General features: G+C 32.0%; 3 protein-coding genes and 1 non-coding gene across 4 annotated transcripts; 1 reads left to right on the forward strand and 3 right to left on the reverse strand.

The window, feature by feature from the left end:
• Positions 1-413: 413 nt before the first annotated feature.
• Positions 414-1,454, reverse strand: LOC18592558 (Dof-type zinc finger DNA-binding family protein). Its single transcript, XM_007019366.3, has one exon. It carries the CDS (start codon positions 1,329-1,331, stop codon positions 414-416), a length of 918 nt encoding a protein of 305 aa, XP_007019428.3. The 5' UTR covers positions 1,332-1,454.
• Positions 1,455-5,791: 4,337 nt separating this feature from the next.
• Positions 5,792-10,671, forward strand: Z-ISO (15-cis-zeta-carotene isomerase). Its single transcript, XM_007019367.3, has 4 exons — positions 5,792-6,305; positions 9,253-9,399; positions 9,550-9,759; positions 10,179-10,671. The coding sequence occupies exons 1-4, from the start codon at positions 5,880-5,882 to the stop codon at positions 10,512-10,514; spliced, it is 1,119 nt and encodes a 372-aa protein (XP_007019429.3). The 5' UTR covers positions 5,792-5,879; the 3' UTR covers positions 10,515-10,671.
• Positions 10,672-12,220: 1,549 nt separating this feature from the next.
• Positions 12,221-12,313, reverse strand: LOC148761168 (small nucleolar RNA snoR8a). Its single transcript, XR_016028090.1, has one exon. It is a non-coding gene; the product is annotated as a small nucleolar RNA snoR8a (small nucleolar RNA).
• Positions 12,314-16,931: 4,618 nt separating this feature from the next.
• On the reverse strand, positions 16,932-20,803 carry LOC18592560 (uncharacterized). Its single transcript, XM_007019368.3, has 9 exons — positions 20,599-20,803; positions 20,319-20,423; positions 20,146-20,205; positions 19,699-19,960; positions 19,301-19,389; positions 19,159-19,218; positions 18,733-19,068; positions 18,249-18,306; positions 16,932-17,511 (listed from the first exon to the last, which is right to left on the reverse strand). Exons 2-9 carry the CDS (start codon positions 20,382-20,384, stop codon positions 17,123-17,125), a joined length of 1,320 nt encoding a protein of 439 aa, XP_007019430.1. The 5' UTR covers positions 20,385-20,423; positions 20,599-20,803; the 3' UTR covers positions 16,932-17,122.
• Positions 20,804-21,785: the final 982 nt, after the last annotated feature.

The following is a 21,785-nucleotide window of genomic DNA, read 5'->3' on the forward strand; positions in this document are numbered from 1 at the left end:
GTGCATCTATGCTACTATCCAAAGCAACATTAAAATTCCTCAACTCTTTTGAACATTAGGAACCAGCAATAAATTATGGATGAGAAAGGTTAACAGACTCATAAAAGAAAGAAGTAAAAAGGACAGATTAAAGAGAAAAAGATGAACTGGTTTAAATTTCAGATTGTATTACAAAATTTTAGAATCAAATGAGTGATACAAATAAATAACTTTTACGTTTAACTAATGAAAAAAAAAAAAAAACCTTCTGCGCTCCCATCAGAAAATTATTCATATTTTCTTAAAATAATATGATGTCCGTAACCTGAGCCAATTCATGGGGGAATGTAATAGTAAAGCTACCTTATAATTAAGTAAATCAAAAAGAATATAGCATATATATGAAATATAAAATTGGAAAAGTCCCTTAAACTTCAAGGTTTTGAAAAAAGACCAAACCCAGAAAGATCAAAGGAATTCCAATTTTCGATCACCAAATTTGCAGAAATCCTTAGCTGATCATCCACTGGAAAGGACTCAAACTGTTGCAGCTGCAGCACTGGTTGCCAATCAAAGTTTGGGGTAGTACTTGCAGCATCATCAGACCACAAGGCATCCTGCACCGTTTCATCAGCTAACAGATTTGGTAACCCAAATGCATTCATGTGATTAGTTTCCAACAATTCCTCAATACTTTTATTCTCTTCTTGCTGTTGATTAACTTGAGGCGTTTCTTGAAGCATAAAAGATTCTGGAATTGAAGGAACTACTGGTTTTTGGCTCTCCATCGATGAACCATTCTGGCTGTTGATATCTTGTTCCAAATAACTCCATACATCAATCCTTTCATTAGCTTCATTAGGCAATTCTTGAGTAACAACCTCAGGGTGATCAAAATTTGTGCTCTGGTTCAAGAATTTAGCAAAAACAACTGCTAGATCAATATCCGACCCGCTAGCAGGCTCTGGTCGATTCCCTGAGTCCCCATCAGGAGAACTACTAACCCCAATCATCTCATCCTGGTGACTGCCAAAACTACTTAAATTCTTTCTATAATTCATGGAAAGATGACCGCTTTTCTCGGCCCTGCTAAACTTGCCTCTCCGACTCTTGCGACAGCCACCACCAACAGGAACATTCCTAAGAGAGCCACCTTTAGTCCAATACCTTCTGCAACCTTTGCAAAAGTACCTGGGCTGTGACAAGCTGTAGTTGTTGTAGTAACAGAATTTCGTATTGGCAGAGGCACAACGTGGACAATTCGGAGCAAGTTCAACATTGGATTTCCACTTTCTGTCAATAGGCAATGGCCTAGGAGGGCACTGCAACATCTGGTCACAAACTGTGAACATTTTTGTGTTACAAGCACACCCGAAGCTAGCAAAATGCCAAAGATTAACAACTGCTCTAATATTGTGATAATGTAAGGGGAAAAGGGAAAGGAATTCTATGGGAGAGAGATCTAGTTTAGTGGAAGGGGCATGTGGGAGAAGTTTGTAAGATTTGTAGGTTGTATATGTATGCGTTGATGGTGCAAAAACGTGGGCGGTTGCCGAGCCGTCAGAATCAAGAAATGGAGGAGATAGGGAGTTGGAAGTGCATTGGTGTGTTGTTTTTTTTGCTGTGTGATTGTGATGGTAAGTTTCTTCTTCTTCTTCTTCTTTCTTTTTTTTTTTCTTTTTGTTTTTTTAGTGTAGTATAACTAGTTTCATTACTAGGTGGATGTATGTGGCTCTTTATATTGAATCATGTGGCATTTCTACCTTGCCCACACCTAGACAGTGATTGAAGTTGACAAGTCAAAACAAATCCTGGCTGTCATTGTATTTTATATATATATATATATATATATCCTCTATTTTGAACTTTGGAACTGAATTTATACCTGTTAAGGGATATTATGAAAATTGATTCATTAAAATTGAAAATGTTTAATCACTCACGTTCATTGTGAAATCAATCAATACGTCAATTGGATGACCACACATAAAAAAGATTTATCTATAGGTCTTCATATCTTTGATCCTCCCTCCATCGGGAATCTTAAATTCTATTAGTGCTGATAAATTTGAAATAAGTTGGTCTAGAATGATGTAATCAATATTTAGCAACTGTTTTTCCTTTATATAAAAAAAATTTAAGAAAATAATTAGTAATTATTTTCTTTGTTATAAAAAAGGCATGATTACATGTCAGAATTTAAATAGAAGGATTAATTTGTTAACGTGAACTCTTTTGGAATTTAATACTGGTGAAATAGTAAAAAAATTTATGATACTATGTATTTTTCATTTAATTATATTAAAGCTTTAGTAATTTTTGAGTCATTTATAAAATTTTGAACAAAAATGATATTTGTCTCAATTGATTAACAACCTTAACTTATAGAGTAGGCATGTCATGCATTTTTATACTTGCAGAGCAAGCAAATAAGGCATATATCAAAGCACAATTTTGGACATCATTAGTTAAGATGATATAAAAACAAAACAGAGTTAAAAGCGGATTTGAATTTTATATAAATGTGTTTGTTTTATAATGGTATCAGCTCATTTATGATACAAAAATTATTTATCTTTATGTGGATTGATATGTTTAACTTATATATGATACATTTATACATATTTAATTAATCATAGTAACAGAAATTTATATTACTAAGTATATCTAATTTTCATTTAATTTCATTTATCGGATTACCAATATTTAAGATATACAAAATACCTTATTTTTTATATTTAAATAAATTAATTATGTTTAATTGAATTAATCGTGTATTGTTTAACAGATAATATATGTGTCATACTTCCCTAATAAGATCAGCATGATGATCAATGGAAATGGAGATGTTTGATTTAGTCATGATTGATGATAACATTTATTCATAATTCAATGACATTATTTTCTTGGATATCGTAATTCTAACCACATGGGTGGCATACACAGCAATTTCGGAAGAAAAGAAGCGAGAAATGTCGGCATGGTTCGTATATGAACATAATACAGTGTACTTGACTTGTGGGGAAATAACTTGGATTGATGAATGAAGTAACGTCGCGGGCATGTTGAGTTGCACGTGCATCATTGGCTACGTGCCATGCTTTCCTTCCTTTCACTTCCATAAACAAATAAAAAATAAAAAATAAAAAATAAAGAGCTTTAGCCAAGTAATTAAGTAGTAATATTAACTTTCATTTTAGTCAACAAAAGGCCTTGGTTTCAGATATTTGTGGATGATGCTTGCCACACGTCCTTCTTACTATTCCTTAATTAATCCATCACATGTCCTGGTCAACGAATCCTCTCTAACTATAGAAATTCTCAAAAAGAAATTAATATGTTGTTATTAAATATTAAATTTTTGAAATTAAAATCTAACTTATCACGGGAAATGTATTAATTTTATATATAAGTAGAGATAATAAATTTATCAAATGATTGTAACGTTATGTATAAATATAACAAACATATCATTAAAAATATTATGAATGAAAATTGTGAAAATTGTGATTCGTATTATTTTTTAAGAAAAAAAAGTAAGAATTCAGGGGTAGCTATAGATTGTAGCTACAATGCACATGAGAAAAGTTGAGCACTCTTATCTCTATTTTTTTTTTGAAAAAAAAAAAGCTTATGGCTGTTTGAGTGGTCACTATTCTTGCTTGGTGATGTTTACTTCCTGGTTCCTACAAGCTGGAAGCAACAGTAGTAGTCTCCTTCTTATTTAACTTTCTTCCTTTGATAACGCTTTCATCAATGCACCTTTCACAACCGCAAATACACTCAACATTTCTTTTCTGGATATATCACTTCCCTACAAAACCAAACTAGGCTACTACAGCATAATTATTATGTGATGAAAAGTTTGAAGGTGAAATCAACTGAGATACACATATATTGTTTGGGTAAAGGCAGCTGTTGATTGCAAATCTTTATTGGGATTTGATTAAAATATTTTTTCAAGACAGCATCCGATATTCCCCACGTGGGGAAGTTTTGCGTCGTTTTCATGAAAGATGCAAAGCAAGAGGATTTGTATAGCTTCCACCTACGTCTAGGCTTCATATATCATCATCGAAAACTCCTTTTCCATTGCTTGAATTGGCATTTGGCAAATCCTTTCTGAAATTGCCGTCTTAATTTCTCTACCATACCCTCACAAGTAACTTCACGTTGAAACTGAAATGAGTGTTCAATGAGCAAGAGCTGGAGTAATTTGGCACACGACGTTTATGTGGCGGAAGAAGAAAAACAGGATTGACATGCAAACTTTGGGAACCGGCCCTAGAAGTAGTCGTGGAGAGTGGAGACGTCAAGAATGGTCCAGCTTATTTGATGATTTAATTTTGGGTTTGATTTGTGTATATATGATTCATGATGCTTATATAAGGTTTTTGTAGTATTTTTCTTAACATACAAATTAAGGACAATTAAGTTTTAAATTACGTAAAAACAAAAGACATTGAAATGTTTTAATGTAGCGATTACGCATGCTCACTGACTATATTTAATCAAAAGAGTTTTACGTGACTAGAAAGGTCTTATTTCAAAAATTAATTTTTCTTTCACAAATGTTTATTGAAAAATTATTTGTTTGTGATTAAAATTTTTATTTGTAAATGTAAATATAACCTCAACAAAAAAAGAGAGAAGATTTAATTATGTGTGCTTGATATATGAATTAAAACATTTACTTGAGAAAAATTTCTAATTTAATATTAAAATTTCTCTCTCCTCATTTCTTCATTTGTCCATCCATGTTTCAAAAGTACACAATGTAAAGAACCTATCTTGATTTTAATAAATTTATATGTTTATTATCAACAGAAATAAACAAAAATTAAGTGGGTTTTTTTACCTAAGAACGGTTAAAAAGTGAAAATCAAATCAAAATGTATAAATTAATAAATCTTGCTGAATAAAGTATGTATGCTTTTTATACATTGTTGAACATTGAACAAGATATGTTGCTGTAGTATTTGGCAGAACATGGGCCTCCAATACGATTCAATGGCCCAGAGGTGGGGGCTATTAATTTGAAGACAAAGCTGAGGTCAAGATGAGGAATCTGGATTAGGTTGGGTATAGGCCCAATTTCGTTGGGACATGCCCTTTATTTTTATTCCACTGCACTTGTTTCCAGTTATCATACTACATAGTTACGTTATGACTTGGTTCTAACCAATGAATACAGAGAAGAAAAAGGAAATGTTGCTGAGAAGGCTGGATATGATATTTTTCACTTGAACCTAAGTAATCCAATCTTTATATAGTGATCTTAATACACATCCCTCACCTAAGACAACATATTATTATCCCTACTGGAGTTAGGTCAGCCGGCCCAGCACGTTCGAGGGACCAATTTGGCACTGAAGAAAGCTGATGGGTGATTCTTTATTCATCCCAACTTTATTACAACTTTAATATGTTACTACTTTCCTCTACCCCTCTTTACACTTCGGTTTGATTTCTTTATCAAACAAATTCATCCGTATGAAATTAATTTTTTTATAATTTTATAAAAAAATTATAATTAAAATTCAATTAATTCACTTATGACAAAAATTATGTTGGTAATACCTTTTCCATTTAGTATAATTTTCATGAAATCTTTTAACAATATTCTAATATTAATTATGTTTTAAAAGCATTTTAATAATTAAATAATGCCTGGATTTAGTGTTAAATGTTTTAGTAATACAATAAGATAACAAATTATATGGTAAAACATATTATTTTTATTAAAATATTTAATTTCTTCCACCTACCCACCTTAGTCTCACAAGCTTAGGATAAATACAATTTTCTATTAGTTTCTGTTTGGAGCTGACTTTGGTAATCCCAGCAACTTCCCGAGCTTCCCCTGTCGTGTCTCTTAATTTTCCTTTGTGGTACGAGAGATGGCAACTTGTCTTGTAGTAGCAAACTCCTTACTTTCCTCTCCTCATCCACTCTTCAAAAGCGCCCAAAAGCGCCCTCTTCAACCCATCTCATCTATCTCTCATCTACACTCCTCAAAACCCAAGAAACCCACCAACCCAGCATTCCTTAAAGCCCCTTCTTTCCACTCAGATTATTGTAGAATTCGAGTTCTTGCTCGAACTTCCCTTGGGGAAACCGATGCCTCCGCAGACGAGCCCTTGCCTCTGGTGGGTGAGGACTCTGCAGCCTTCAATTTGGGGACCCAAAGCATTGTTTCTTGGGTTTATTTTACTGTTATCTTGGGAGTTGTTCTTTATGTTCTCGATGTTGCCTGGATTGATAACTCAACTGGGTTTGGAAAAGCTTTTATCGATGCTGTTTCAAGCCTCTCTGACAGCCCTGAGGTTAGTTTTTCCTAGCCTGATTTAGCCTAGTTTTGGAGACTTGTCCTGGTGAATTTTTGTTTTAGTTTGAATTATTGTTAGCTGCCACAAATTTATGGTCGTGTCCTTGTTCCATCTAAATGTTTAATATAAATTACAACGTTGCTTATGTTGATATTGTGTTCAATGCATATTTATAATTGTATTATTTTTTGGATTATTATCTTATTCACCACGCCTAAAAGCAAATTTATATACTCGCCACAATTTTAAATTAATAATTTTTATTTAATATTTCAATGTTGATTGTAGAGTTCCATATTTATTTCATAGACACGTGACAAATATATGAACTTGCTGCTGGATGTTTCAAACTCCAATTCTCCGGATAATAATCCTATTTCTATTGAAGAATGTATGTTCAACAGAGCATGAGTTGGGCCTATAACTTTTGGTTTGGGAATGGAAGTTCTAGAATGATTGGTGCTGGTGTTAAAGGTCCGTTTTTATGTGGAACTATCACATTATATGGTTAAAGGGACAACATTTCAGATGCAATAACAATTTGAAGGAGTAGACATGAAATTTTATCTGCTGGAACTCATTCACAAGAATGTTCATGTACCAATTCAGAAGGTCTCAATTCTCTCAAGCAGTCCTCCAGTTGGATAGGTTTTTCTAGATTAGGTATATTTTGGGACGGTTAATGGTTTCATTAGTAATTGATAATCCACACCTAGACTGAAGAGGAATATACTTCTAATGGGATTTAATTTATTTTCATATGTGCTGAAGGTAGATGTTGGAATAATATACATTCAAGCTCTTTTATCATTCTGAAATTTGTGTATTACAGCTGTTTTGATAAATGTACCGTTTCTAGGATAGAGAAGTCAACCATTGTATTTCTGAAAGTGCAGATATGGAGGAGTTTTAATCTAAAAGAATGAAATTAGTGATTCTATGAACCATCAGAGAGTTCTAATCGCAACATAACACAAGAACTTATTAAATTTCTTTTAGAAACTTTATTGTGAAGTGTGAACCATTTTTGCAAAACATTAACCCTCAATTGGACATAACTGGGAAGTTTAAGTCTTCTTGTTATTGGAAGGGAAAGGAGGGATTTTAATATGCGTTAACTGAAGCAGCAAATTGAACCCGAGCATTTGGCTCATTAGTTGGTGCATAATCCCCCTGCCTAAAGAACAGGGTTTGAATCTTCTCTCTCCCAATTATTTTTTTTAAAAAAAAAACTGAAGCAGAAAATTGCCTGCAACTTGATATAGTGGAAAATATACAAATTAATTGTGTTAACATATTGGAGCAAAGGGATTGTTGCAGAAAAGGTAAAAGGAAGAATGTATTATTTTTCTCTTTTGAACACCTCTTGGAGGTAGAGTGCAGAAAGATCAACTGATCTAAAACTGAGATCATGCAATATGATGGCAAGGATGTACATGTTTTTGTGATGGAGTGGCTTTCACGGATCCGTCAGATCTTGTTATTAATCTGAGTTAAGTTATTAGGATAATTGTGGGATGTTTAGTTTTCTGAAGTTGGGTCTCGTTCTTATACGAAATTATCTTAGGAATAATAGCTCAATTACAAGAAGTTAGTAATTTCCCAGTTCCCTCTGTAACTTTATGTAGTATATCTTACTAAGATTTCTGTTATTGAGGACTCAACTAGAGAAGTTTTGATTGATTAATTGGACATTTCTCTCTCTCCCTCTCTCTCTTTTCTTTGTCTTCTTCGTCTTTTTCTGCATCTCCAGCTTGTCTCCTTTCTCAAATCAGTCCTAGGTTATTGCTACTTTTTGAAAGGTAAAAAAGGCGTATGTGATCTAGATTGAGCCATACCTACGATATCATGTAAGAAAAGGCAATAGCTGATGGTTTGTCAAATGGAGCATATTGTTTGGAAGGAGTTACTTGTAATGACATCTTTCTATGGTTCTTTCCTACAAACGGAGAAATATATAAGTTGTTTAGAATTTTGAATATTAAGTTGGTCTTGCTTGAGAAAAGGAGGACAATGGCAATTACATTTGGATTTTGGAGAAGTTAAAGTTGTCTGAAGAATCAATGTGGTTTAAAGCAATTTGCTGAACTGACACTGTGCTTGGTAAGGGAGAATAGTAGAAGGATGTAAAGTGGATGTTGAAAATGGAAGAGCAAACACATTATTCTTATGATTGGTAGGATAGAAGAGAGAGAAAAGATTATAGGAGTGATGATTTTTTTCTATCCTTTCTAAAGAATTCAATCTTCCTAAATTGGGAGGAATAGGAGAGAGCTTGATGGGTGTGGTTCAATTGTAGTAATCTAATTAAATTGCTTATTTCAAAGGCCATTCCCTTTTTTTTTCTTTTAAATCTCTATCATGTGATTTAGGGATAAGTCAAATGACTACATACAAGATCCACCATGTAATTGTATTCAACATAAGATCTAAAGGACAGCAACTAAGGCCTTTTATAGAATGTTATAAACATGGCCACATTACCCTAAATATTTAAACTTCATTAAATGATAAGAATAATGGACCAAGGACATCAACAGATGAAATTGACAAATTTCCTTAGACCTAAAATTTCTATTTTAGAACATCTAACTTAAGATATTGGTTCAAATAACCTTAACTGCTTTAACCGTGCCCCATTCATATATAGGAAACATCAACATGTTGAAATTCAGCTAGCAAGTGATCAGCTGAATGTGCTTTTGAATTTTTGAAGCTCTTTTCGAATATAAGTACAGGTGCGGATATCCTGCTGTGTATTTTAGAATTAGCTTTTATCTTAAATTTTTCTGTATAGAAGACACTGACTAATTAATTCTTGCTTTCAGCTGTTAGATGACATTAGCTATGTATGACTTTACCTGCTCTGCTATATCAATTCATGATGTTTTCTTTTGTAGGGCTCTGATAATATGAGTTTGATTCTGAACACACTCTTTTGCAGATTGTAATGTTGACCCTTATCCTCATATTTGCCACTATCCACAGTGGCTTGGCTTGTTTCCGGAACATGGGTGAGAAACTCTTGGGAAAACGTGCATATCGTGTTCTATTTGCTGGTGTATCTCTTCCCTTGGCTGTTAGCACGGTTGTGAGTTCCAAATCTCTTATCATAAATGAAGACACTCTCATCTAAAGTTGATTTTCATTTTGTTGCAGCTTTGTTTTAAAATTTTTGGCCTCTCAAAGGCATGGTGGAAGCTTGTTCCAACTGTTGACTTTCCAACTGCTTGCATTGTAGGTATACTTCATCAACCACAGGTATGATGGAGTGCAGTTATGGCAGCTTCAAAATGCTCCTGGAGTCCATCAACTTGTGTGGCTCTCAAATTTTATTTCCTTCTTTTTCCTATATCCTTCTACCTTTAATTTATTGGAAGTAGCAGCTGTTGACAAGCCTAAAATGCATCTTTGGGAAACTGGCATCATGAGAATCACCCGGCATCCACAGGTTCACCACTATTATCTTGATAGCAATGTGCACTTGATAGTTATTTGGTGAGAAGTCAGGTGATAATAAGATATTAGTCACTGTAGGGGATAGTAGGCTGGCCTTCAAGGTTATCTGATGTATTTCTGCCATATATAACCAGACAGGCCATTTACCACAGTATAACATGCCCTTGAAAAGGAATGTATATTTGAAGCATTGCTTTAGTGTTTTGCATCAACTAAGGCAAACCCCCTCCACCCCCCCACCAAAAAAAAAAAAAGAAAAAAGGAAAAAAAGTCTTGCTTTAAGCACTGGATCGTCCATATGGAGTGGAATTATTTTGTTTGTTTACTTTCCAGGCATCTTCTTGTGGAACACTCGCTGTTCCTTGTTCTATGTTTCATAGTGTCAAATTTTTACCTTGTCTATCTTTTCAGATGGTAGGGCAGGTTATCTGGTGCTTGGCCCACACAATTTGGATTGGAAACTCTGTAGCCCTTGCAGCCTCAATTGGTTTGATTGGACATCATCTATTCGGTGTTTGGAATGGTGACAGGAGACTAGCTATGCAACATGGCGAGGCTTTTGAAGTCGTAAAGAAGCGAACAAGCATCATTCCATTTGCAGCTATCCTCGATGGCCGTCAAAAATTGCCCAATGATTACTACAGGGAATTTATTCGGTTGCCCTATTTAACCATCACTGCATTGACCCTAGGTGCATATTTTCTGCATCCAGTAATGCAAGCAGCTAGTTTCCGGCTCCATTGGTAGTGGGAACAGGTTAATTCTAGTCTGAAAATTGTATATAGAGATGCACGATGGTCACACATTTTGGTTGAGAGGGTTATACAGGCATAAAACATGTATTATTTGTTGTATTTTACGACTCTATAAATGAGATGATAAATTTTCATGTCTTTTAAAAGAATTAGGTTTATTATTATATGAGATCCTGCAAAAAAATTGGATGAAGACACATGATACCTAGGGAACAGTGAACTGGACAAAAAGAACGAGATTGTTTTAGTTCATTGTTTTATATATACACGATAATTATGCATTTGCAAATAAAATGAATTATGCATTCGTATGTTTCCGAACGTAGTATAAATCATTTCCATGCAGCATCCCTTAATCTCATGCAGTAACAAAGTAAGCACAAATATTTTGACCCCGTAATATGAAGTGATCCAGAATGCATGCAGTGATGGGTAAAGAATTCATCTGCGAGTAAATTGGAGTTTTTGACAATTATACCATCTCACTTATTCAAGAAAAATAAAAAAATAGTTATTAGTTATATAAATCCAGGTTAATGTCACGTGAGTGTACAATGATAAGTGACATTATGATTAATAACAATTAAGCAATGATTAATCATAATAGCTTATTTAGCATATAATAAGAGTACAATAATATGATGGAATGCAATAGAAAAATAAAGACTTGTTTAAATTTTTTTAAATAATTTAAGAGTTTTTTTGAATATTATACTTAAATTTTATGATTGTTTAAGTAAATGAAAAATATTAAAAATTTTAATATAATAAAATTCTTATTTATTAAATTACTATTTAGCTAAGTTGGAACTTACTAGTTTAAATAGGCGCTAATAGGTGATTGTCAACCAAAGCTCAAGGATGAATCCCTTTATTAGCATATATATCATACAAAAAGAAAAGTTCTTTTTATAAATAAGGCCCATGCATAAGGCGTTTCTTAAAATAGGTCTCTCCATAATTTTAATTGTTTTTTAGTCAATATTATTGATATGCTTATTAATAAGCTAAATATTTAAGCATAAAAAACTTATGGTGTTCAAATATATATATATATATATATTTTTTTTTTTCTTCCTTAATTATTTCATTCTAGAATTTGTAAATTAATTTATCATTTTTACAAAAATTAAGTTTGAATTTTCTTTCTATAAAAAAAATTAAAAAAATTTCATACCTAAAGTCAAATTTAGATAAATAACTTGCATTATGTTGCAATAAAATAATATAAAATGACTAAATATGTTAATTTAGTTATAACTTTCACAATTTACAAATACACATTTTTTTGAAATTATTCAACTCTTACCCATTTCACCTTTTATTTAAATTTACTCAAATTAGCAAAATATGTTAATTTAATTACAATTTTTACAATTTACAAATACACATTCTTTTGAAATCATTCAACTCTAACCCAATTTACCTTTTATTTAAATTTACTCAAAATTTCTTATAAAATGATTTTATTTAAATTCAAATACCACAATTAAATTCTACTAAATTTAAATTTAAATTATTAATTTCAATCAACAAAAAATTTATTATTAAAATAAAATGGTACAAATATTTACAGTTATATTCAATTTTGTCAACCATAAATGCAGTATTTAATTTAGAAAATTTCAACTTAAAAAATATAACTTGAAATATTAAACAAAATAACAACATAAAAAACAAATAAATAATTGAAAGGGTGGAGCTCAGATTCTATGATTGTAATAAGAGATTTGTCATGTCTAAATTAAGTAAGTCAAAACGAAAAATTACTTTTATAATCATTGCTAACTCCATATCTCCGTTTTTTATTTTTTTAAAAGAAAAAACTAAATCAACATATTTTTCTTATTTGACTTTAGCTCAAGTTAAAAACTAAGTTAAGTAAATTTCAAATTTTTATACTATTATAAATAGAAGAAAAAAGAATTTATTTAGTCATTTTATATTATTTTATTTTAAAGTAATACAAGTTATTCATCTAAATTTGACTTCAGATATGAAATTTTTTCAAAATTTTTTTTATAGAAGGGGAATTCAAACTTAATTTTTGTAAAAATGATAAATTAATTTACATATTCTAAAATCAAATAATCAAGTAAGAAAATATTTATATATATATTTTTGGACACTATAAATCTTTTATACGTAAATATTTGACTTATTAATAAGCATATCAATAATCTACTTAAAAATTTATATTTTTTAAATATTTTTTTCAATTTTGTCCCTCAACATCTCAATTTTGTTCAATTTAGTCCTTATACTATATATTTTTGTTCACTTTAGTCCCTATGACGTTGCACAATTTTTTTTTTTTTTAAATTTTTTTTGATTTGCCACGTGGCATCTACATGTCAGCATGTCAATGCTACATCAGCACTACCACGTCATTGTATAGTGTCACGTAGCATTTTTACGTCATCACTCAATTCCACATCATCAAAAAGTGACACGTCAAAACTGACGTCATCGTTGACGTCGTCCTTTAACAGCAAAATTGGATGTCGTTAGGGAGAGGGACTAAATTGACACGATTTTCAAAATCAAGGGACTAAATTGCTTTGATTTTGAGTATAGGGACTAAATTGAAAAAAATTGAAGAGTACAGGGTTTGGATAAGTCTTTTGACCAATTAAAATTCTTCAACTTTAAGTCTCTTGGTTTGGTGCCTTGGACAGTCATCAATATTTTGAATTTGAATTTTGGCACTTCTTGACACTTTAACTTTAACCTTTAACTTGTTAACTCCTTTCCTTTAAAAGATTAAAAAGTTTCTGTTTTGCATCTAGCACCCGCTTAACTGATTAAATCTTGTGTTAACCGGTTAAAAACTTTTTATCTATCCTTAGGGTAACGTCTAGAATTGCTTTAATTGATTAAAGGTTTGTATTAATCGGTTAAGACTAATATGTCTTTATTAAAGCTCTTTCTTCTTTGCTTGTTTAACCAATTAACCCATCTTGCAACTGAATAAGCATTTTGACTTGCTTTCAAATGCCAAACATATTTATGAATTTAAGCTTTCTCCTACACACTTAAATAATATAATTAGACACTAATAAATGAGAATGTTTTGTTATTATAAAAAACACATGGAGTCAACATTCTCTCTCTCTTATTTTTTATTATGACAAAATACTCCTAGATCAAAAGTGCAATGTCTATATTCAATATGAATGCTTCAAATCTCTATGCATAATGAGTTGCTCTCCTTTAGTAAATGTATCTAGTTTTCTTTAAAGATTTGCAATAAAATATTTATAACATCTATAATAGCTAAACAAAATATACAATATCTACAGTAGCTAAGCAAGATATATTGAATATTTATAAAAACGAGCACATAATATTCAACAAAACCATAACAAAACATCACACACATAAATTAAACATGAAGACCTATCCAACTCTATTTAACTTAGTCTTCCTTCTCTTTTTTTTGTCATTATTAAAAAAGATATTCAAAACTCTCCCTTAATGAATACATCTAGATTTTCTTTTAATCTTTAAATTAGACTTTAATGAATGGGTATCATAAGCACTCATACACCTAAATCATACAAGCTTATTGGTATAGTTCAATAACTTCAAAAGTCAAGCTTATAACTATGTAAGAACAAATGTATGAAAGTTAAATAATTTCAAGAACTTGTCAAGGATCACTCAAATAATATTCAAGCAAGTTTGATCAGTTTGTTATAATTAAAACTATAATAATTTTAAAACTAACAATCTCCCCCTTTTTAATATGACAAAACTATGAGCACAATTTGCATTTGAAATGATTTTAAAATCTCCCTCTTAATGAATGCATCAAACTAAATTTTCTCATAAACCTCCTTTCTCATTTTGTTATATAAAAAAAGGTTAAAAAGAGTGAGCATTAAACACTCAAGCTCTAAAAATAATAGTTAGCAAAATCCATCAAGAATATAATCATTATGATCATGGATATGTAACTATAAGGTCACCAAGTCAACAAATATATGCACTTAATATCCTCAACCAAGTCATTAAGAAAATTCAACTTTGTCATAAAAGCATGGAGAAACTTCAACTTTGTACGCTCATACGGAATATAAATTATGGCTTTGGCCGAAGAAAAGAGAAATATGAATACTCTGCGTGATTTTCTTAGTGCATTTTTCCAAAGGTACAGAAAATGTAATAGTTTCACAAGCTTTAGGAGGGTCATGATCACTCAACCTAGTTATAACACAATATGTTCCTACAGTATATATTAAAAGGTCATGGTCCTCACCAAACCTTATTACTACGTACTCTTAACAGAGTGAGGCAATATACCCAGTGAGCCATGTGCACATAGTGATTGACATGTAATTACTAGCGACTGCTACTGTTGGGATGAGCCCTGCAGCCAATTGGCATTGGTTAAAGCTTGATTTTAATCATGCAACAATATCATTCATGTTGAATGATTAGAGGTTTTCTTTCATCAATAAAACGTTAATTATAATGGGTTATAAGACTAATTAGATGAAATCCATGAGACTAATATGCCTTGGAAGGGAATTGTAATGGATTGTAGTTATGAGATCTATATACATCAAAGCATAATCTCTAAATGTTTCGGGTCGATGCATCATTGAAACTGGATATCAATGATACCTAGAGACTGGTACATGTTATATTTCTTACTTGGAAAGTAAGAAACAGATCTCATAGGTTGAAGTATAAAGATACTTGGAACTAGAATGCAGGTGTTTGCTTAAGAGAGCAAGTTCACTAAACATGACCCGCCATGAGAAGTACATTTGGTATTTCACTCAAGTGTATATGCAATACTTCTCATGTGTCAGTTGTGTCAATACTCCTTAGACTTGAGACACAAGGTTGTCTTATGTGTGGAGTGCTATGCTTTGATTCATCCTTACAAGTGCCTAACCAAGGATGTTAAAACGGGATGCTTTTGGGTATAGTATGAACTATGTGAAGGCAAGTGAGTGGTCAAGAAAAGAATCATCACCCCAAGTGATTTAAGGGACATATCCTAACAGTTCTTGGTTGATATTAGCTTGTTGAAGTTTGTAGCCAAGGCAACTTAGAGATTATAAAAACAGTTTCATAAGTCTGTATAAAACTAATGATCTAACTTCAAGAATGAATATGGAGACCAATAAGAGCAGACATTGCACCATGCTCTTATCATTTTCGAAATATATGATGAAGGAATGCAATACACTAATAGACTATATACTGAAAGGTTGTTAAGGAACCATTTGACTCTCCTTACAATTACGTAGCCCTAATGCATTAGTAGATGCCAATCTTGATCTATGGAACTGAATTAATTAATTTAATAAAAATTATAATTCAATTTCATTGCCAACATATTAAGAACCTAATGGATTACACACAATAAGTTACATTATGAATTAAATTGGGAGTGTGATGATTTAAGTTGAATTTAAATCATACACTAGGTTTTTAACTTCTAAAGATGTAATTAAAATAGTTTAATTAAGTATAAGACCAATATTATAACTTGTTATAATGTTAAAGCCTTAACTGCAAGCAAATAAAGTAAATTTAAGTTAATTATAATTTATAATGACTTAATTAAAAATGTTTAATTAAGTATTGGGTTAATATTATAAGGAGTTATAATATTGAGGCCTTATTTACAATTTAAAAAGTTAATTAACCTAGATATAAATATCACTTTTTAGCTACTCATAATAAAGTGAAACACACAAGTTAGGTTTTTAAGTTATCAGAAAACTAATAATAAAGCTTACCCGCACACTTTTTTGAGTGACTTGACAAATAGTTTTTTTACTTTGTGATTCGGCTAGAAAGAGTATGATTGTGTGGAAAAGACAAGGTATTGTCCACCTTGCTAGCACAAAGGCATAGTTGAGAAAGCTCATTCCTTGTGAAGGTTCAAATACAACTGTGTGTGCAACCATTGGAGCGCAAGCATTTGAATGGCTCAGGTTTTTTGCTCCCTTCGTGATATTCATGGGCTAGATAAGGAAGAGGTAATAGCTACAACATTGGTAAAGATAATGTTATTTTTCTAATTACTTCTCTTCTAGTTTTGTTTGTATTAAAACCAATAAGATGATCCATAGATGACGATAAGCCATGGTACATTTAAATTTTTATTTTTCAATGCATATAACAATTGTTATCTCTGAATTTTATGCCATTTAAACGACTCCATTATCCATTTCTTACATTTGATTTTGTCTCCTCTCCAAAGTGTAGGCGGTCCAGGTATATGGTTTTCTGTTAAAGCAATTACAAATGAGAATGCTACGACTACGCAAGTTCTCGACAGTCCATACTCCACCATCAATTAGCAACATTCATAAAAAATACTCCGAAATCCGAGTCTAGCCATGAATTTGTTCATGTCAAAAAGAAAGGAGATGTATTCTAAAAATTTGCCAATCAACACGCTCAAATTTATTTATGCAAGCATAAAACCCAAACATATACATAACCATCAAACACCAACAAGTTACTTAAGGATCAGTCCAGCTGATTATAAAATACACACATTAGAAGTCGCGATTATAAGTCCAAAAATACTTCCGCTTCTTGTAACCCTTAATTGAAAAAAAAAAAAAAAAATCAACCAGAGCGCTTTCTCTTCCCCTTGGTCTGCACCTTCTTATGTTGATTGAACTTCGACTTGTTTTGCCAGGAAGGCCCTACCTCCTGACAGGTTTTACCCACTTCCTCCTCCAGCTGTAAAACCCGCATATCCATAGATTCCAATTCTTGGTTACTGTCCTTTAGCTCGAGTCTCTGCGGAATGCTTTTTGCCATCTCAAGGAGCACTTCTATGAAGCCACCATCTGCAATCTGAGGGAACAGCTCCTTTATCTCCATAACCAAACTTTCATTATCCCCAAGGTCCCTGCAGCCTTGGAAGTTGCCCATTGATGACAAATTCACAGCTGCTTCAGGTGCCACAAGAGAATTGGTGCCGTTGCTGCAGCCAATAGCTTTCGATGACTCTAAAAGTGCAGCATCCAGAACAGATAGTATCATGTAAACATTCAGGGCAGTTAGTTGTGACTTAACGAGTTCAGAGTTTTTCAAAACAGAAGAAAAAAAAAAAGAAAAACTCCCTTATGCCATAAACTTCCTTGCCAATGCTAACATACTTAAATTTAGTTGGGAATGTTATTTTCACCTGAATATGTGCATTCGATGCATCTTCAATGTGTAGAATCAATAGTAGTTATATGTTTCTTATTAGCCAAAAATACAAATCAATATGTTGAACTAAACAAATTTTAACATTAAAAGGTTGAGATATTAGAAGACCCAATAATGGATTTCTTTTTTCACTAACATAACAACTTGTTTGTAAACCTATCAAGTAAAAATTCAAACTAGGCCATCGCATAAAAGACCATACTACACTTTAGACTTTAAATTTAAGGTGTAAACCAATTTAAGACTATGATTTATTTACTAACAAATCAATAGTTATCAGAAATACAGATCCCATATAAGATGTTAAAGACAACTAAACTTTAGACTTGAAATTTAAGTTGTAAACCAACTTAAGACTATGCTTCATTTACTAACAAATCAATAGTTATCAGAAATACAGACACCATATAAGATGTTGCTTTCATTTCTTTTGACAGATATATATCTACAAATGAATACTCAGAAAATCATCTTCAATGTCTCAAGAAATGCACCCCCATTAATCAATCACTAAAAGTACAAAGTCACTTACCAAGCATCTGCCCAGACTCTGGTAGATCTTGCAAGTCTCCAAGTACCATATCATTCCACTGAAAGGATAGGTTGAAGAAAACAATCACATAACAATTCTAGAATAATATTGTGGCAGATCAATACAGAAAGGAGAAATCTTCATTGAAGCCAATGGGGCATAAAGATAAAGTGTCTTCTACGCATCTGCCTTGTAAAACTCAGTGGGGTTTATACATACCAAATAAAATATTAGATTATGCATCAAAGAGCATGAAGGAGTAATTAGTTCATTACAACTAGATACACTAGTGAAATAAATGAGAAGAGACAATTTAATTGGTTGAAAGTATCTATGTCATGAATGAAGGCTCAATTGAGTTAATTTTTGCATTATTCCCTATAATGATTAAGTATGGTAAAAAAAAAAAAATAGTAGACAAGAATCTTGATTTTGAACGTTCAGCTAATATGAAAGACAACACTAGCTCATCAAAAGCACGTACATTGTAAATCATAGAACTTTGTCCATGTTGAATAGAGCCATAAGGAAACTCTAAAGCTTGATCCTCCTTATCAGGAATAACAACTTCTGAGCTAACTCCATGTTGTTTGTGATAGTCGAGATAAACTTGGCTTCGAAACATTGGTTTCACCAGTTGTAGGAGGTTTTTGCAGTCATTCATTTGCATTTTTTCTACCCCAAAAGCAGCCTGTGAACTCTGGACTGTTCGTTCCACTTCAGCACTTTCTGGAGGCCTTATCATGGCTTTCACTTTCTTCCCTTCTCTTTTGGCATCATTTTTCTTTATTTCTACTAATTCTTTTGCTTTATTCCATTTCTTTGTTTGCACAATAAAAAGTAAAGGTTAAAACTTTTAAAAAGAGAAATTAAGAAAACAAGAAATAAGAGAGGAAGAATGAAAACCTACCTTTGGAAGGACAATTCCCGTATACATATAGAAAAACACTTTCAATGCTATTTGCCCGTGCTACATACAGAGAGCAACCAATAAAGAAAAGTTCATGAAGTAAAGGAAAAACAATCTAGGAGAAAGAAAAAGATTTCTTTACCTTTTTCCTCATCAAATGTTGACCATTCAGGGTTTTTGGTTTGATTTCTTGAGGTCCGTCATTTGGATCTGCTTGGCAGGAGGATGAGCCTAAAAAGAATTTTACCAGAGATGCATCATGCATAAACCAAAACTTCATCAAACAAAATGGCAGTTGAGTCTTCATTTCCCACCAAACTCACAACATTTCAACACCATTTTGATGACAAATTGCAGCAAACAAATCACACAAACATGTAAACAAACTTCACTTAAGTAAGGTCAGGGCTCAAAAATTATATATAAACATCAACAAGCAAAACTAATATTCAAGCAAATTACAAGAAAAAGAATCTGATTTTGAACTTCAAGGAGGCATCAAACATAGCATTCAAGCTAAAATAAGTGTCTTACACATACCTTGACCGTGTGTAACTTCTGAGCAAACTCCTTGTTGTGGATAATGTAGTTTCAGAATCTGTTGCTCCAGCGGTAGCATCGAGGATTCCAACGCATCCCATTTAACTTTTTCTTTTTCCACAGCAGTCCGCATACTCTTTACTATTTGTCCTGCTTTTGCAGCATATTCTTCCAGTGTCATTGAGACTTTCACTTGTTTTTCCAGTTTTCCGGCATCAAGAATCTTACTCCAGACCAATTGTATCACTTGTTGCCAACAACCCTTTGTTTAACAATAGAAAGTGAAAAGGTTAAACACTTAAAAAAGAGAAATTATGATCGGTTGACGTTTTTGTTATTTTTAAAAAATAAATGTAAAGAATAAAAAATAAAAAAGACGAAGAATAAAAATCAAAGTAACAAAAGCATACGGAAGCTCGGAATCTCAGCGAAGAAAAATAAAAATACCTTTGGAAGCTCAATTCCCGTGACAATCTGGAAATATTCTTTCAGTCGGTCCACACATTGCTGAATATAGAAAGCAACCATTGGATAAACCGTTGGTATAGGGAAAATAAAGTAAATTATTGAAAAGGAAAAGATAATTCTGGAGAAACTAGAAAGAGAGAGTGTACAGTTACATTTTTTTCCCGTCGATGCTTGCGGTCTTTTTTGCTAATCTTTATCTCTCCGGTGGAATCCTCCATGTTATCTTTGCAAATTCAAAGATTAAAGGCCCTAAAAAGCTGAAAAAAGAGAGATAAAAAAACACCATTTATTAGAAAAGTGATAGGTAATTCGAAATCAATGTAAGCAGTTCCTAGGGTTCCTAAAACCCCGTAATTGAAAACAAAGCATTCCCATGAAGAAACCATATTTATAAAATAAAAGAAGCTAGAGGATGGAAAATCTTTGCTTTACCGATTCAAAGGAATTGAAGCCTTTGTCGCCGGAGAGAGACTGTCGAGCATTTTCTTTCTCATTTTTATTACAGAGACTTATATAAGAGATGAGGAAGATGCATCGACCATAATCGCGCGACGGTGAAAGTACTTTCGCTCGGAATCGGAATCCCCCAGTCCACATTGCTGTACTGCGGTTTCTCATTAGTCAAAATGAGAATATCCTCTACGACTTAAGTAGTGGAAAAGGCCGGGGATTTAAGTCTAAATTCAATGTAGCCAAATATTGATTTTAAATTTATTTGAAAGTACATTTTTCCATTTTAATACCCAAAAAGAGATATCTCGACTTTTTAAAAAGTAAGTATTTTAGTACTTTTTAGTGTAAAAAAGAGAAGGATGAGCGGAAAAAAGAAAGAAAAAATAAGAAATATATATATATATATATATGAAATTTTTTAGTATTCTGATTTTTTTCTTCTTTTATGTATAGATTTTTTAAAAATGTTTATAATTGCAATTTTCCTTAATTTTGAGTCAGATTCGGTTTTGCCCAAGAAATCAATATAATCAAGAGTTGCTGAGTACAAGCAATCAAATTTGTTTTGGGTTGGGCTCCGGCGCGGGCATGGCTTGGGATTAGATTTTTGGATCACATAGTATAATCTAAATTCACATACATTATGTTATTAATAAGAAATATATTTTTATCTAACTTTAATTTTAAACTAGTTATTAGCCCGCCCTATGCTGCGGAAGTTACTGTTTGATACGTATAGTTTAAAAATTAATTTAAATAATTAAATAATTTGATAATATATCTCATTTTTGAATTGAGTAATAAAGTAATAGTTAACAACAATGCATAACAATGCATAGATAAATGTTGGTTAGTGATATTTACAATATTTTATGAGAAAAAAAATGTAAATATACAATATTGTGTTAAAACATATAATGAACTTATTGACAAATCATCTAAAAATTCAAATAAAAATAGATATGTCAGTACCAACCCCAAGGGTTTACAATTTAGAAACATAAATAAATATAAAAAATTGTATCCAGCAAAGAAAAGAAGAAAATAAAGCACAAAATGAACGGAAAAAACAACCAACAAACTATAAACAAAATACCTAACCCCAGGAAAAAAATGTAGAATCAACAAAACACACATGCAATCTCAGCAACCATGCAATTCAAAAA

This window comes from Theobroma cacao, chromosome 8 (assembly GCF_053813885.1).
Source record: "Theobroma cacao isolate CCN51 chromosome 8, ASM5381388v1, whole genome shotgun sequence".
NCBI classification, from domain to species: Eukaryota; Viridiplantae; Streptophyta; class Magnoliopsida; order Malvales; family Malvaceae; genus Theobroma; species Theobroma cacao.